General features: G+C 44.7%; 1 protein-coding gene across 1 annotated transcript in view; it reads right to left on the minus strand.

Annotated features, from left to right (window-relative positions):
• Positions 1-839: 839 nt before the first annotated feature.
• The window catches only part of LOC123991333 (carboxypeptidase A6-like), a 57190-nt gene continuing 39823 nt past the window's right edge, over positions 840-18206 (minus strand). The window contains exons 5-11 of the mRNA XM_046292824.1: positions 7578-7679; positions 7300-7404; positions 4962-5072; positions 4630-4720; positions 2811-3013; positions 2616-2700; positions 840-2427 (exon numbers count right to left, since the gene is read on the minus strand). Coding sequence (XP_046148780.1) covers positions 2198-2427; positions 2616-2700; positions 2811-3013; positions 4630-4720; positions 4962-5072; positions 7300-7404; positions 7578-7679 — 927 coding nt within the window. The 3' untranslated portion in view covers positions 840-2197. The remainder of the gene's footprint in view (positions 2428-2615; positions 2701-2810; positions 3014-4629; positions 4721-4961; positions 5073-7299; positions 7405-7577; positions 7680-18206) is intronic.

Consider the following 18206-nt stretch of genomic DNA (forward strand, 5'->3'; position numbering starts at 1 on the left):
TTTAAACCTGGAATGGAAAAACCCTGACACCTCTAAATCTGTCAATACTGGAACATCACCTGACAATTTTGAAGATGAACGTCTCTCTGTGTCTCGGTTGCTTTTCCAGAGCAACTACTAGCACTTTATACCCAGGTGGGAGGCAAGAGGGACAATCCCACTACATTCTTACTAGTCTCACGCATGCAGTCTCTCACACACACACAGGATGTCTAGCAAAGAGACAGACGAAACATTCAGTACAAGGATCCTTCTTCATTAATGATTTAGCTTTGTGACCAAGAGTGTTTTGGGGTGGCGGGGTGAGGGAGGGAGAACAACAACTTTAGAAGTACAAAGAAATCTAACTCTGATCTATCTGGTGCCAAGTCATCATTGTCATCCACATCAAGTTGGAATAATAATTGCTCCAAATTAATCTTTGTCAATTGTGAGAGTGGGCAGCAACTGTTTGCACAAATACACAATGATTGGATTAAACAGGGTGGTATATGAGTGTGTAGTTGCAGGGCCCCAGAAACACGGCATGCTGGGTCTTGTTAGAATGAATTAATAACAAGCTAAACTTACAGGGGAAAACAGACACTTGCTCATTACTATGGAAATAACAAAAGCAGACAGTTCTCAACAACAAAAAACTGCAAGAGACAAGATTGGGAGGAGGTTGAGCCAATATGTTTTTTTGACCTTGTGAACTTGCTTCATTGCTTCCCTTGAAAACATATGTTGAGGCATCCCTGTTACACTACCACACATGATATTACACTCCTGTTACGTCAAACTATGTTATTGTATAATGTTAGTAATGACAACGAAAGTATCCACATGTGACAACCTCATAAAAAAGAAATACCGTTTATTACAATTCAGTAAATGTCCTGGGCACTTTCTATCAAAAGTAAACATTTCCTCTTTTAAAAAATGATAGAAATGTGTCCTTTACCACTGACTATATAAGTCAGCAACTGAAAAGCATAAAGAGATGTAAAGTCCATTTGAAGGCAGTTTGTTAAAGGAAAAGTTCCCTCGAATGACACATTTTCTCACCAGTTAAGCAGTCTATGGACAAGGTACGACAGCAACCCATGCTTTGGTTTTGTATAACTGGCCACTGTTTCAAATGGTAACTTTTTTTGCATTAGTGGAAAAATCTATTGCAAGTCACTGGTAGCTATATTAGCATTTTCACGATTCATGTCCAAATGATCTGTTAGTAAGTTAATTGAGTTACACAATACATTTTTGATATTTTAGGATGACTTGGACATGAAGCGTGAAAATGTTAATATATGTACCATTGACTTGCATTAGATAAAAGTTAGTATTTCAAAACACTGGCCAGCTAAACAAAACTGAAACTTTGAGTGCTGTCATACCTTGTCCATCGACTGCTAACAGGGTAAGGAAGCCAAAATGTCATTTTGTCATTTGGGTGAACAATCCCTTTAATGATACTACAGGCATTCTTGTTGTTTGTGCCATAGAAACTAAATTTGCTTTGCTAAATAAGCTGATGTTCTACCGCAATTAATGTCAAATACATTTGGAAGACATCTAGAGCACTTAGCTGATGGTGCTCCAGATAGTGAAGTTTTGAAGGGTGAAAACAGTAAGTTCAGGGGAAAGTCTTGGTTTTAAAAAAGTGCTGTGAAATGCAATATCTGTCTCTTGAAAATGGCATTCAAGTGCTTATGTCCACTGTACACTTTGTAAATAGTCGAGTTATTTTAGATCAAGCTGAAGTTATGTCATCTGACCTCTAAATAATTGTTTGAGGTCATTTTCAAGTACCACTATTATAGCCTCTAACATACAGACATAAAAGGGAGTGTGACCACTCTTGGGTAAACATTAAAGGGATAGCTCGGGATTTGTATGTATCTGCATCCAATATGAAGGACGTTAGAGATAATTTCAAGAGACAATGCTAATTAGCATTAGCGCAATGACTGGAAGTCTATAGGAACAGCTAGCATGCTAGCTGTTCCCATAAGACTTAGTCATTGCGCTAAAGCAAGTTAGCAATTGCCCTAACACTAGTTAGCAACTTCTTTCAAACTGCATGCAGATACATAAACATTTTAATCTCACTCTAGGTAAGTAGATCAAATCCCAATCTATCCCTTTAAGGCTTGCATAATCCTTTTTGACACAATAACCCACCGCCCGCAGATGCAGAGATAATTGTCTGTATATCTCAAAGGTATGGATATCTCTCCCTGTCCAGCTCATGCATCCCTGTCTCACACTTCTTCAGTAGGCCTGATGAGATGGTCTTCACTGCTCTCATGGTCTCCGTGCAGGTGGGGTTGATCAGGGCTTCAGGTAACAGGAAGCCAAAGTAGCCTGTGTCCCGCAGTTCAAAGGCAAAGGCATAAGGGATCCCGTTCCTATAGGCCCAGTCCATGGAGCTGCCTGAGCTGACATCTGTTGGAGTCAGATCAAATAAAACAGTTTGGATTCAAGTAGGGGATTTTACCACAGGTAAACATGTGTATGGGAGGAATTCTAATATTTGATCTTAATATTATGCGATCAAAAAGTTTGCGGAGTGTTTTCCAGTGTTCTGCTGAAGTAAGGTAATTATCAGGAAGTAGAGCGTATGTTTTACTCACACAGGGTGGTGGAGGCAGGCCCATATCTATACCTCACTCCATAGGCAGAATACAGGGCAGTCACTGCATTGTGTGCAGCTGACTCCTGTAAGAGGGGTTCAACAATCATTACATTCCAATGATTTATTCAATTCCAATATGTGCTGCAACAACATTGATTCATTGATTGATTGTGGTCACAGATCTGCCTCTCACCACACAGTTAAAGTTAGGGATGGTGGCGTATTTATAGGAGTAGGGGTAGAGCAACATTTGGGCGTAGGCGTGGATGGAGATGTAGGCCTTGACACGCTTCTTGTGCTTCCGCAGAAACTTGGCAACCGCCTTGACCTCCGGCTCGGACTCGGGGAAGGGTCCGCAGTATGTGTCATCACAGGGCTGGGAGGATGCACCCTCCTCTGGCAGGGGGAACAACAACAGGGAAGGTACTGTTACTTAGTATGATCATACAGTATTAAGGGGTGTACATACAGAGAGGATACACAAGTTTATACTGGAATTATACCCAAAACATTTTTTTTATAGGATATTAGTATTGGGTTAGGTTTGATTTTATTTTATGTGACAATTTAAAGTACATGAACGTTTTACACCAGGCTACAGATACATATAGGAGAGGATACCATACACAAAAATGTCGGAATGACGCTGTTTGAGCTTCCTTATTTCAGTGCATTTGGTGTAAAGTAAGTTGCTCAGGGTGAGAGTGTCTGCCGTCTGCTAGATGACAAAATGGTTCATGGTAAATGGGAGGTACAACATCAGAAACACACCAGGACATATTTTTATTCCACACAGCCTGTTGACATTTTATCAATTCAAAATGTTCTTGGGACCAACTGGCACACTGTTGCCTGCTAACAATTGTTTTATACATGACAACTCACAAAATGGCCTCTCTCTCTTTCTCATAGCTTTGCAATATGCATGTATTCTATCCACAAATACACAAAACCCTCCAACTACAGTATGTCTCCTTGAATGGTGTAAATGAGTAATCCAAAAATAAATGTGAGAAACTCAATGTGGTGTAACCTGCTGACAGACAAGACTGAGCTGATCTAAGAGATTTGCCCGTGAGCAACAAGCAGCACCTCAAAACCCTGGATTTAATTCATATTTGCATATACAAATCCAACAGGGAATGAGCCATGTCTATGTATAGTTCAAACAGCGTGATAAACAATATCCTAAATTAATTAACGGATTCAAATTAGACAGAAAATTACCCCTGGTATCGTCCAACATTGAGAGTCTATGATTGGTTCCCAGAAAAAAACAAATGCTTCAGTAACCATTTGCCTATTGCCTATTCTCATAATTAGGGCCTCTTTTCATGCGATAGCTAGGGCCAAGAGTTTTTCCTGGTCAGGTTAAAGGTTAAAGGTCAAGGCAGTGGATCTTTTACTGTATTCTAGCCTGCATTTACAGCAGCTGGATAATCCAATGTACTGTAGCAGGTTTGATTTAAGGGCCCAGAGTTTTCCTGGTTAGGTCCCGTGGTCAGGAAAAACTCAGGGCCTATTGCCATATCTGCTACATGTGAGAATATCTTTAACACCAGCCTCTGTCTTGTACAGACCTTGGAGATAATTAGTGTCACATGCTCTTTCTATATTACCCTGTTGCGCCCTTATATATTACCCTATATTACCCTTTCTCTCCTTCTCTTTTCTTGCTGTAAATATCTACCCTTTCTCGTTTCCGATTCCAATTACCACACATGAAACCAACCTCCCTCCCTGAGTGATGAATTACCAGCCCACCCCCCCCAGAGGACCCCACCACCCCCAGCCCAGCACCACCAAAATCATATCAAACGGGTGGTGTCATCACCACACAAACATTTAATCCACAGCTTACACTAATTAAGCAGGCAGAGCGCCAGGAGACATCTCCCAACAGTATGGGAAGGAAAACCAGAGGACAGAGAGAGGAGACACACACAGCACTGTGTCTCAAATAGTTTCATTATTGGGGCCTCCATACAGGATAGATTAAAAAAGAAACTCACCACACCACTTGACTTTCCAGTTCCTGTTGGCGTCAACACCTCTGCAGTGGTACTTGGCGTTTTTGGACCTGGTTTTTCTCCAGAAACGATCCTGGGGGCAAAATTAATTACCACTGGCAACCATAGTCTGTCCAAATACGATGCAAACAGTGACACAAAGTAGCTATGAAGATAATAATAACATGTCTCCTTAAATACATATGTTGTGTCAAATGCTAGCTAGGGCAGAGAGAGAGAGAGAGAGAGAGAGAGAGAGAGAGAGAGAGAGAGAGAGAGAGAGAGAGAGAGAGAGAGAGAGAGAGAGAGAGAGAGAGAGGGGTATTTGTAGCTACCGTAGTCCAGCTGAAGTGATATCCGTCAACGTTGAAGACAGGCATGATGTAGAAGTTGATCTGGTTCATCAGTCGTCTCATCACAGAGTCATACTGGTAGGAGTGCAGAGCCTACAACAACAACAACAGGTTTATAATACCATGACAGGTAACAGGATCACAATGAACCATAAGCTTTATCACCTGTGCATTTCACCAGTCAGAATACTTTCCAGTTGGTGAATAATAATTCATATTTAATAGTACTAAGGTAGTGTGGAGTGGGAATGGAGAATGTAGGCAGTAAGTGGTCACCTGTAGCTCAGTTGGTAAGAGCATTGTGGGTTCAATTCCTGGGTCCACCCATAAGTAAAACATAACAATGCACAAGTCGGTTAGGATAAAAACGACCGCTACCTTCCTTCATACTGGACGCAGATACATAACAATCCCAAACTATCCCAAGAGTGGTCACACTCCATTGTATGTCTATACAATAATTGTTTGAGGGGACAAGTGGGGTAATGGCAGAGGATTAGCCAATGATAAGACACACCTGTGACTAAACAGTGTCACTGTGGTAGAGGGCTACTACAGACAGACAGACGTTACCCCAGGAGTGGGTTAATTGACTCAGGCTCCAGTGGAGGATTGGAGAAAGCAGATTGTTGGTCAGGTAATGCTGTACCTTCACGGTAATCAGGCTCAGGCCAAGGTTAATCTGATTCTGTAGAATTGTAGAGAGACAGAGCTCTGCCCCCAAGTGGCCAAAGTTAGATATTAACGCTACTTACCTCCAAAGCACATTGGTCTTCTCCGTCATAAGAGTAACTCTCAATGTCTCTCAATACCCTCCTTGTACGCACTCATCTGGAGTTACATAACCCCCTGATAGACATGATATGCTATGGTCTATCAATGTTATAGTAGAGGTCTGGCATTTCAAGCTAGTTTGGGTGGATTCCATTTGACCTAATCATGTGTGACGCTTCACTCTCCCTGCTCTCTGTTGAAATGGTTGTAACGGTTCCAAACAGAGACAGGATACAACAGAGTACAGCCAGAAATATGTGTGTGTGTGTGTGTGTGTGTGTGTGTGTGTGTGTGTGTGTGTGTGTGTGTGTGTGTGTGTGTGTGTGTGTGTGTGTGTGTGTGTGTGTGTGTGTGTGTGTGTGTGTGTGTGTGTGTGTGTGTGTGTGGTAGTTATGATAGTTCCACAAATTATCTGAACTGCAGAGGATATTGATAAGTCATGCTGGTGGTGATTGGATGCGACTGAACGTCCGGGGTGTGTTCAAGAGCCAAAGGTTACACAATGTTTCACATTGTTTTAATCTTGAACAGGCCCTCTGAAATGTCTACAACATTGTGCAATTACATTTGACAGATGTTCACTATGTTGACAAGAGAGTTTGACTGATGCATATAGTAGTGATTCAGCACCAGAGACAGACAGCACCAGAGACAGACGGCACCAGAGACAGACAGCACCAGAGACAGACAGGCCCAGAGACAGGCGGCACCAGACAGCACCAGAGACAGACGGCATCAGAGACAGACAGCACCAGAGACAGACAGCACCAGAGACAGACAGCACTAGACAGCACCAGAGACAGACGGCACCAGAGACAGACAGCACCAGACACAGCAGCAGAGACAGACAGCACCAGAGACAGACAGCACCAGAGACAGACAGCACCAGAGAGCAGCAGAGACATACAGGACCAGAGACAGACAGCAGCAGATACAGACAGCACCAGATACAGACAGCACCAGATACAGACAGCAGCAGACAGCAGCAGAGACATACAGGACCAGAGACAGACAGCAGCAGATACAGACAGCAGCAGATACAGACAGCACCAGATACAGACAGCAGCAGACAGCAGGAGAGACAGACAGGACCAGAGACAGACAGCACCAGAGACACAAAGCACCAGATACAGACAGCACCAGAGACAGACAGCAGGCAGCAGCTTTCCCAGCTATTATTTTGGAGACGTTCAACAACCAAAGTGTTGTTTAGATAATTTGGATTGTGAAACTACTCACTTATGGACCAATTTGACTACAGAGGAACACAGGTTTAAAAAGGTTCAAACACTGTGATTTACAATGTTGCCTGCAGTAAGTAACAAAAATAATCAAAAATATTCCCTAATATTGAGATTTTTTTTTTAGCATTCCTCTCCCTTAGGGAATGGTTTGTCCTGTGTCTGAACTTGTTTCAAGAGGTGCACAGCTCCCAGCCTCCAGGACCACAGTCCAGGACAAGTCTCATATTAGAAAGCAAGGTAAAAACAGCAGAGCAGACACTGCTTCCCTCAAGGACTTGTCAAGGCAGACGAAAGGAACTTACCTCTTTGACAAACCACTGACAGAAGGCTGGTCCGATCCACTCTCTGGCGTGGACCCCACAGTCTATCCACACGGCCTTCTTATAGGACCGTGTTCTCTTTCCTAGCTAACAAGACAGGACAACAGTCAGTTAACCAGCATAGTGTGTGTGTGTGTGTGTGTGTGTGTGTGTGTGTGTGTGTGTGTGTGTGTGTGTGTGTGTGTGTGTGTGTGTGTGTGTGTGTGTGTGTGTGTGTGTGTGTGTGTGTGTGTGTGTGTGTGTGTGTGTGTGTCTCCTACCTGAAGTATATAGAGGGGCCTGCCTTCATATGACCTCCCTATAGAGAACATGTCCACCAGGTGAGGATGGGTCCTGTTCATCTCAAACATCCAACTCTGGATCTGAGTAGAGAAACTCAAAAAGCTAAAAGACTCATGATATGGTCATTTAGCCATTAGAATGAGGATAAACAAGGCACCAGGGTAGGCCAGCCTATCAGATACAAGGCACCAGGGTAGGCCAGCCTATCAGATACAAGGCACCAGGGTAGGCCAGCCTATCAGATACAAGGCACCAGGGTAGGCCAGCCTATCAGATAACAAGGCACCAGGATGGGCCAGCCTATCAGATAACAAGGCACCAGGGTAGGCCAGCCTATCAGATAACAAGGCACCAGGATAGGCCAGCCTATAAAAGTAGGCCTTGCACATTTCACGCCAAGCAGCACGGCAGTAAATCTTTGTTGTAGCTAATTCCATGGGGGAATCGACACACACACATTGACACGCACACACACACTTATCCTGGAGCTGATAGCACGTAGGTCCCTCTTTTGGTAATATAACCATTCAATTCCTTCCATGTGTCTTCACACCCACTCAGTTACCCCTATGTTTTCCCTTAATCTAACACACTGAACTATACAGACAATCTAACACACTGAACTATACAGACCCTTAATCTAACACACTGAACTATACAGACCCTTAATCTAACACACTGAACTATACAGACCCTTAATCTAACACACTGATCTATACAGACCCTTAATCTAACACACTGAACTATACAGACATTCTAACACACTGAACTATACAGACCCTTAATCTAACACACTGAACTATACAGACCCTTAATCTAACACACTGATCTATACAGACCCTTAATCTAACACACTGATCTATACAGACAATCTAACACACTGATCTATACAGACCCTTAATCTAACACACTGAACTATACAGACCCTTAATCTAACACACTGAACTATACAGACCCTTAATCTAATACACTGAACTATACAGACAATCTAACACACTGAACTATACAGACCCTTAATCTAACACACTGAACTATACAGACCCTTAATCTAACACACTGAACTATACAGACCCTTAATCTAACACACTGAACTATACAGACCCTTAATCTAACACACTGATCTATACAGACCCTTAATCTAACACACTGATCTATACAGACCCTTAATCTAACACACTGAACTATACAGACAATCTAACACACTGATCTATACAGACCCTTAATCTAACACACTGAACTATACAGACCCTTAATCTAACACACTGAACTATACAGACCCTTAATCTAATACACTGAACTATACAGACAATCTAACACACTGAACTATACAGACCCTTAATCTAACACACTGAACTATACAGACCCTTAATCTAACACACTGAACTATACAGACCCTTAATCTAACACACTGATCTATACAGACCCTTAATCTAACACACTGATCTATACAGACCCTTAATCTAACACACTGAACTATACAGACAATCTAACACACTGATCTATACAGACCCTTAATCTAACACACTGAACTATACAGACCCTTAATCTAACACACTGAACTATACAGACAGTCTAACACACTGAACTATACAGACCCTTAATCTAACACACTGAACTATACAGACCCTTAATCTAACACACTGAACTATACAGACCCTTAATCTAACACACTGAACTATACAGACCCTTAATCTAACACACTGAACTATACAGACCCTTAATCTAACACACTGAACTATACAGACCCTTAATCTAACACACTGAACTACTATACAGACCCTTAATCTAACACACTGAACTATACAGACCCTTAATCTAACACACTGAACTATACAGACCCTTAATCTAACACACTGAACTATACAGACCCTTAATCTAACACACTGATCTATACAGACTCTTAATCTAACACACTGATCTATACAGACCCTTAATCTAACACACTGAACTATACAGACTCTTAATCTAACACACTGATCTATACAGACTCTTAATCTAACACACTGATCTATACAAACCCTTAATCTAACACACTGAACTATACAGACACTTAATCAAACACACTGAATTATACAACCCCTTAATCTAACAGCCCTGGACGAAGGTAGTGGAAAGTATGGTGTGTGGAGAACAGTGTGGCCATGCTACATACAAATGATGAAAGTAAAGGGATGTTTTTGGCCCATTTCAAAAGGTTCAAGATGTATCACATTAGAGACTTAAGATATGACATGTGCTTGACAGGGCTCTAGCTCGACAATGAAATGGGGTGCAGGCCAGGCAGCAAGCTGTTAGCCAGCCTGCCAGTTTAGTGGAGTCTGCCACTAGCACAGTCAGTGTAGTCAGCTCAGCTATCCCCATTGAGACTGTGTCTGTGCCTCGATCTAGGTTGGGCAAAACTAAACATGGCGGTGTTCACCTTAGCAATCTCACTAAAATAAAGACCTCCTCCATTCCTGCCACTATTGAAAGAGATCGTGATACCTCACATCTCAAAATAGGGCTACTTAATGTTAGATCCCTCATTTCAAAGGCAGTTATAGTCAATGAACTAATCACTGATCATAATCTTGATGTGATTGGCCTGACTGAAACATGTCTTAAGCCTGATGAATTTACTGTGTTAAATGAGGCCTCACCTCCTGGTTACACTAGTGACGATACTCCCCGTGCATCCCGCAAAGGCGGAGGTGTTGCTGACATTTACAATAGGAAATGTTAAATTACAAAAAAACAACTAGCTTCTATAGTCATGAAATCTATACAGCCTACCCAATCACTTTTTATAACTACTGTTTAAATGCCCCCTGGACCACATACAGCGTTCCTCACTGAGTTCCCTGAATTCCTATCAGACCTTGTAGTCATAGCAGATAATATTCACATTTTTGGTGACTTTAATATTCACATGGAAAAGTCCACAGACCCACTCCAAAAGGCTTTCGGAGCCATCATCGACTCAGTGGGTTTTGTACAACATGTCTCTGGACCTACTCACTGCCACAGTCATACTCTGGACCTAGTTTTGTCCCGTGGAATAAATGTTGTGGCTCTTAATGTTTTTCCTCATAATCCTGGACTATCGGACCACCATTTTATTATGTTTGCAATCGCAACAATAATCTGCTCAGACCCCAACCAAGGAGCATCAAAAGTCGTGCTATAAATTCTCAGACAACCCAAAGATTCCTTGATGCCCTTCCAGACTCCCTCTGCCTACCCAAGGACGTCAGAGGACAAAAATCAGTTAACCACCTAACTGAGGAACTCAATTTAACCTTGCGCAATACCCTAGATGCAGTTGCACCTCTAAAAACTAAAAACATTTGTCATAAGAAACTAGCTCCCTGGTATACAGAAAATACCTGAGCTCTGAAGCAAGCTTCCAGAAAATTGGAACGGAATGGCGCCACACCAAACTGTAAGTCTTCCGACTAGCTTGGAAAGACAGTACCGTGCAGTATCGAAGAGCCCTCACTGCTGCTCGATCATCCTATTTTTCCAACTTAGTTGAGGAAAATAAGAACAATCCAAAATGTATTTTTGATACTGTCACAAAGCTAACTAAAAAGCAGCATTCCCCAAGAGAGGATGGCTTTCACTTCAGCAGTAATAAATTCATTAACTTCTTTGAGGAAAAGATCATGATCATTAGAAAGCAAATTACGGACTCCTCTTTAAATCTGCGTATTCCTCCAATGCTCAGTTGTCCTGGTCCTGCACGACTCTGCCAGGACCTATGATCAAGGGAGACACTCAAGTGTTTTAGTACTATATCTCTTGACACAATGATGAAAATAATCATGGCCTCTAAACCTTCAAGCTGCATACTGGACCCTATTCCAACTAAACTACTGAAAGAGCTGCTTCCTGTGCTTGGCCATCTTATGTTGAACATAATAAATGGCTCTCTATCCACTGGATGTGTACCAAACTCACTGAAAGTGGCAGTACTAAAGCCTCTCTTGAAAAAGCCAAACCTTGACCCAGAAAAAATGAAAAACTATCGGCCTATATCGAATCTTCCATTCCTCTCTAAAATGTTTGAAAAAGCTGTTGCGCAGCAACTCACTGCCTTCCTGAAGACAAACAATGTATACGAAATGCTTCAGTCTGGTTTTAGACCCCATCATTGCACTGAGACTGCACTTGTGAACGTGGTAAATTACCTTTTAATGGCATCAGACTGAGGCTCTGCATCTGTCCTCGTGCTCCTAGACCTTAGTGCTGCTTTTGATACCATCGATCACCACATTCTTTTGGAGAGATTGGAAACCCAAATTGGTCTACACGGACAAGTTCTGGCCCGGTTTAGATCTTATCTGTCGGAAAGATATCAATTTGTCTCTGTGAATGGTTTGTCCTCTGACAAATCAACTGTAAATTTCGGTGTTCCTCAAGGTTCCCTTTTAGGACCACTATTGTATTCACTATATATTTTACCTCTAGGGTTTGTCATACGAAAACATAATGTTAACTTTCACTGCTATGCGGTTGACACACAGCTGTACATTTCAATGAAACATGGTGAAGCCCCAAAATTGCCCTCCCTAGAAGCCTGTGTTTCAGACATAAGGATGTGGATGGCTGCAATCTTTCTACTTTTAAACTCAGACAAAACAGAGATGCTTGTTCTAGGTCCCAAGAAACAAAGAGATCTTCCGTTGAATCTGACAATTAATCTTGATGGTTCTACAGTCGTCTCAAATAAAACTGTGAAGGACCTCGGCATTACTCGGGACCCTGATCTCTCTTTTGACGAACATATCAAGACTGTTTCAAGGACAGCTTTATTCCATCTACATAACATTGCACAAATCAGAAACTTTCTGTCCAAAAGTGATGCAGGAAAAAAAATCCATGCTTTTGTTACTTCTAGGTTAGACTACTGCAATGCTCTACTTTCCGGCTACCCGGATAAAGCACTAAATAAACTTCAGTTAGTGCTGAACACGGCTGATAGAATCCTGACTAGAACAAAAATATTTCATCATATTAATCCAGTGCTAGCTTCCCTACACTGGCTTCCTGTTAAGGCAAGGGCAGATTTCAAGGTTTTACTGCTAACCCACAAAGCATTACATGGGCTTGCTCCTACCTATCTTTCCGATTTGGTCCTGCCGTACATACCTACACGTACGCTACGGTCACAAGACGCAGGCCTCCTAATTGTCCCTAGAATGTCTAAGCAAACAGCTGGAGGCAGGGCTTTCTCCTATAGAGCTCCATTTTTATGGAATGGTCTGCCTACCCATGTGAGAGACTCAGATTCGGTCTCAACCTTTAAGTCTTTACTGAAGACTCACCTCTTCAGTAGGTCACATGATTGAGTGTAGTCTGGCCCAGGAGTGTGAAGGTGAACGGAAAGGCTCTGGAGCAACGAACCGCCCTTGCTGTCTCTGCCTGGCCGGTTCCCCTCTCTCCACTGGGATTCTCTGCCTCTAACCCTATTACAGAGGCTTAGTCACTGGCTTACTGGTGCTCTTCCATGCCGTCACTAGGAGGGGTGCGTTACTTGAGTGGGTTGAGTCGCTGACGTGCTCTTCCTGTCTGGGTTGTCGCCCCCCTGGGTTGTGCAGTGGAGGAGATCTTTGTGGGCTATATTCTGCCTTGTCTCAGGATGGTAAGTTGGTGGTTGAAGATTTCCCTCTAGTGGTGTGGGGGCTGTGCTTTGGCAAAGTGGGTGGGGTTACGTCCTGCCTTTTTGGCCCTGTGCCCTATCATCGGATGGGGCCACAGTGTCTCCTGACCACTCCTGTCTCAGCCTCCAGTATTTATGCTGCAGTAGTTTATGTGTTGGTTGGCTAGGGTCCTCCTGTTATATCTGGAGTATTTCTCCTGTCTTATCCTGTGTCCTGTGTGAATTTAAGTATGATCTCTCTTTCTCTCTTTCTTTTTCTCTCTCGGAGGACCTGAGCCCTAGGACCATGCCTCAGGACTACCTGGCATGATGACTCCTTGCTGTCCCCAGTCCACCTGGCCGTGCTGCTGCTCCAGTTTCTGTTCTGCCTGTGGCTATGGAACCCTGACCTGTTCCCCCCGGACGTGCTACCTTTCCCAGACCTGCTGTTTTCAACTCTCTAGAGACAGCAGGAGCGGTAGAGATACTCTCAATGATTGGCTATGAAAATCCAACTGACATTTGCTTCTGAGGTGCTGACTTGTTGCACCCTCGACAACTACTGTGATTATTATATTTTGACCATGCTGGTCATTTATGAACATTTGAACATCTTGGCCATGTTCCGGTTGGAGCGAGTGGTCGCATCTGCACGTCGCTCCAACGGGTAGTATAACTTTTCATTATATTTTTCATTATATTTCATTATATCACAACAGTTTGATTTGTCTTATCTTAGCAATTTCTTCTCAGCTAGCTACATAGCCGTCTTTGTATCAAAGATAATTGCGTAATTATCGTATTTCGCCGTCCTAACGTAGTCTTCACTAGCCAGCTAGCTAACGTCCACTGATTAGCTGCACTGGAGAAACTATTACACTCAACTGAACGACTTGATTAGTTTAGTGTTAGCTAGCTACATAGCTGTCTTTGCTGTCTTCGTATCATCGTATCATCGTATCCAAGATAATTGTGTTGTTTAGGTTTAGAGTGTGTAGTCTTAGAGTGATTATCTTAATTTACCGAGGTTAGCTAGCCAGCTATTTGTCGTCCTTAACGTAGGTGACTCTGCTAGCTAGCCAACAGCTAGCCAACGCTAGCCAACGTCTTCTGTATAGAACTCAACTACCCGGTCGCATTCACAGGTTGTATCACATTTTCACTTCATTTCATTACAGTACAACGGTTTGATTTGTTTGATCGTAGCTAGCTACTTAGCTAGCTACATAGCCGTCTTTGTATCAAAGATAATTGTGTAGTCTAGAGCGATTTTCTAGGTTCGCTAGCCATCTATTGTCGTTCTTTTAACGCAACGTAACGTAAACAACACTGCTAGCTAGCCTGCTAGCCCCGAATAGCAACACTGCAGAAACTATTACACTCAACGGAACGACTTGATTAGTGTAGTGTCAACAACGCACCCACTGCCAGCTGGCCTACTTCAGCAGTACTGTATCATTTTAATCATTTTAGTCAATAAGATTCTTGCTACGTAGCTTAACTTTCTGAACATTCGAGACGTGTAGTCCACTTGTCATTCCAATCTCCTTTGCATTAGCGTAGCCTCTTCTGTAGCCTGTCAACTATGTGTCTGTTTATCCCTGTTCTCTCCTCTCTGCACAGACCATACAAACGCTCCTCACCGCGTGGCCGCGGCCACCCTACTCTGGTGGTCCCAGCGCGCACGACCCACGTGGAGTTCCAGGTCTCCGGTAGCCTCTGGAACTGCCAATCTGCGGTCAACAAGGCAGAGTTCATCTCAGCCTATGCCTCCCTCTTGGCACTGACGGAAACATGGATCACCACAGACAACACTGCTACTCCTACTGCTCTCTCTTCGTCCGCCCACGTGTTCTCGCACACCCCGAGAGCGTCTGGTCAGCGGGGTGGTGGCACCGGGATCCTCATCTCTCCCAAGTGGTCATTCTCTCTTTCTCCCCTTACCCATCTGTCTATCGCCTCCTTTGAATTCCATGCTGTCACAGTTACTAGCCCTTTCAAGCTTAACATCCTTATCATTTATCGCCCTCCAGGTTCCCTCGGAGAGTTCATCAATGAGCTTGATGCCTTGATAAGCTCCTTTCCTGAGGACGGCTCACCTCTCACAGTTCTGGGCGACTTTAACCTCCCCACGTCTACCTTTGACTCTTTCCTCTCTGCCTCCTTCTTTCCACTCCTCTCCTCTTTTGACCTCACCCTCTCACCTTCCCCCCTACTCACAAGGCAGGCAATACGCTCGACCTCATCTTTACTAGATGCTGTTCTTCCACTAACCTCATTGCAACTCCCCTCCAAGTCTCCGACCACTGCCTTGTATCCTTTTCCCTCTCGCTCTCATCCAACACCTCCCACACTGCCCCTACTCGGATGGTATCGCGCCGTCCCAACCTTCGCTCTCTCTCCCCCGCTACTCTCTCCTCTTCCATCCTATCATCTCTTCCCTCCGCTCAAACCTTCTCCCACCTATCTCCTGATTCTGCCTCCTCAACCCTCCTCTCCTCCCTCTCTGCATCCCTTGACTCTCTATGTCCCCTATCCTCCAGGCCGGCTCGGTCCTCCCCTCCCGCTCCGTGGCTCGATGACTCATTGCGAGCTCACAGAACAGGGCTCCGGGCAGCCGAGCGGAAATGGAGGAAAACTCGCCTCCCTGCGGACCTGGCATCCTTTCACTCCCTCCTCTCTACATTTTCCTCCTCTGTCTCTGCTGCTAAAACCACTTTCTACCACGCTAAATTCCAAGCATCTGCCTCTAACCCTAGGAAGCTCTTTGCCACCTTCTCCTCCCTCCTGAATCCTCCGCCCCCTCCCCCCTCCTCCCTCTCTGCAGATGACTTCGTCAACCATTTTGAAAAGAAGGTCGACGACATCCGATCCTCGTTTGCTAAGTCAAACGACACCGCTGGTTCTGCTCACACTGCCCTACCCTGTGCTCTGACCTCTTTCTCCCTCTCTCTCCAGATGAAATCTCGCGTCTTGTGACGGCCGGCCGCCCAACAACCTGCCCGCTTGACCCTATCCCCTCCTCTCTTCTCCAGACCATTTCCGGAGACCTTCTCCCTTACCTCACCTCGCTCATCAACTCATCCCTGACCGTTGGCTACGTCCCTTCCGTCTTCAAGAGAGCGAGAGTTGCACCCCTTCTGAAAAAACCTACACTCGATCCCTCCGATGTCAACAATTACAGACCAGTATCCCTTCTTTCTTTTCTCTCCAAAACTCTTGAACGTGCCGTCCTTGGCCAGCTCTCCCGCTATCTCTCTCTGAATGACCTTCTTGATCCAAATCAGTCAGGTTTCAAGACTAGTCATTCAACTGAGACTGCTCTCCTCTGTATCACGGAGGCGCTCCGCACTGCTAAAGCTAACTCTCTCTCCTCTGCTCTCATCCTTCTAGATCTATCGGCTGCCTTCGATACTGTGAACCATCAGATCCTCCTCTCCACCCTCTCCGAGTTGGGCATCTCCGGCGCGGCCCACGCTTGGATTGCGTCCTACCTGACAGGTCGCTCCTACCAGGTGGCGTGGCGAGAATCTGTCTCCTCACCACGCGCTCTCACCACTGGTGTCCCCCAGGGCTCTGTTCTTGGCCCTCTCCTATTCTCGCTATACACCAAGTCACTTGGCTCTGTCATAACCTCACATGGTCTCTCTTATCATTGCTATGCAGACGACACACAATTAATCTTCTCCTTTCCCCCTTCTGATGACCAGGTGGCGAATCGCATCTCTGCATGTCTGGCAGACATATCAGTGTGGATGACGGATCACCACCTCAAGCTGAACCTCAGCAAGACGGAGCTGCTCTTCCTCCCGGGGAAGGACTGCCCGTTCCATGATCTTGCCATCACGGTTGACAACTCCATTGTGTCCTCCTCCCAGAGCGCCAAGAACCTTGGCGTGATCCTGGACAACACCCTGTCGTTCTCAACTAACATCAAGGCGGTGGCCCGTTCCTGTAGGTTCATGCTCTACAACATCCGCAGAGTACGACCCTGCCTCACACAGGAAGCGGCGCAGGTCCTAATCCAGGCACTTGTCATCTCCCGTCTGGATTACTGCAACTCGCTGTTGGCTGGGCTCCCTGCCTGTGCCATTAAACCCCTTCAACTCATCCAGAACGCCGCAGCCCGTCTGGTGTTCAACCTCCCCAAGTTCTCTCACGTCACCCCGCTCCTCCGTTCTCTCCACTGGCTTCCAGTTGAAGCTCGCATCCGCTACAAGACCATGGTGCTTGCCTACGGAGCTGTGAGGGGAACGGCACCTCAGTACCTCCAGGCTCTGATCAGGCCCTACACCCAAACAAGGGCACTGCGTTCATCCACCTCTGGCCTGCTCGCCTCCCTACCACTGAGGAAGTACAGCTCCCGCTCAGCCCAGTCAAAACTGTTCGCTGCCCTGGCCCCCCCAATGGTGGAACAAACTCCCTCACGACGCCAGGACAGCGGAGTCAATCACCACCTTCCGGAGACACCTGAAACCCCACCTCTTTAAGGAATACCTAGGATAGGTTAAGTAATCCCTCTCACCCCACCCCCCCCCTAAGTTTTAGATGCACTATTGTTAAGTGACTGTCCCACTGGATGTCATAAGGTGAATGCACCAATTTGTAAGTCGCTCTGGATAAGAGCGTCTGCTAAATGACTTAAATGTAAATGTTAAATGTAAATGTTATAATCTCCACCCGGCACAGCCAGAAGAGGACTGGCCACCCCTCATAGCCTGGTTCCTCTCTAGGTTTCTTCCTAGGTTTTGGCCTTTCTAGGGAGTTTTTCCTAGCCACCGTGCTTCTACACCTGCATTGCTTGCTGTTTGGGGTTTTAGGCTGGGTTTCTGTACATAACATTGATATATCAGCTGATGTACGAAGGGCTATATAAATACATTTGATTTGATTTGAATACTGAAACCAACTGATACGGTCTGCCTTCTGTATAAATGTATGAGCAGTGTAAATCGTAGATCAGTGATGTGTGTGTGTGTGTGTGCGT

The sequence above is a fragment of the Oncorhynchus gorbuscha genome, linkage group LG12 (genome assembly GCF_021184085.1).
Source record: "Oncorhynchus gorbuscha isolate QuinsamMale2020 ecotype Even-year linkage group LG12, OgorEven_v1.0, whole genome shotgun sequence".
Taxonomy (NCBI): Eukaryota; Metazoa; Chordata; class Actinopteri; order Salmoniformes; family Salmonidae; genus Oncorhynchus; species Oncorhynchus gorbuscha.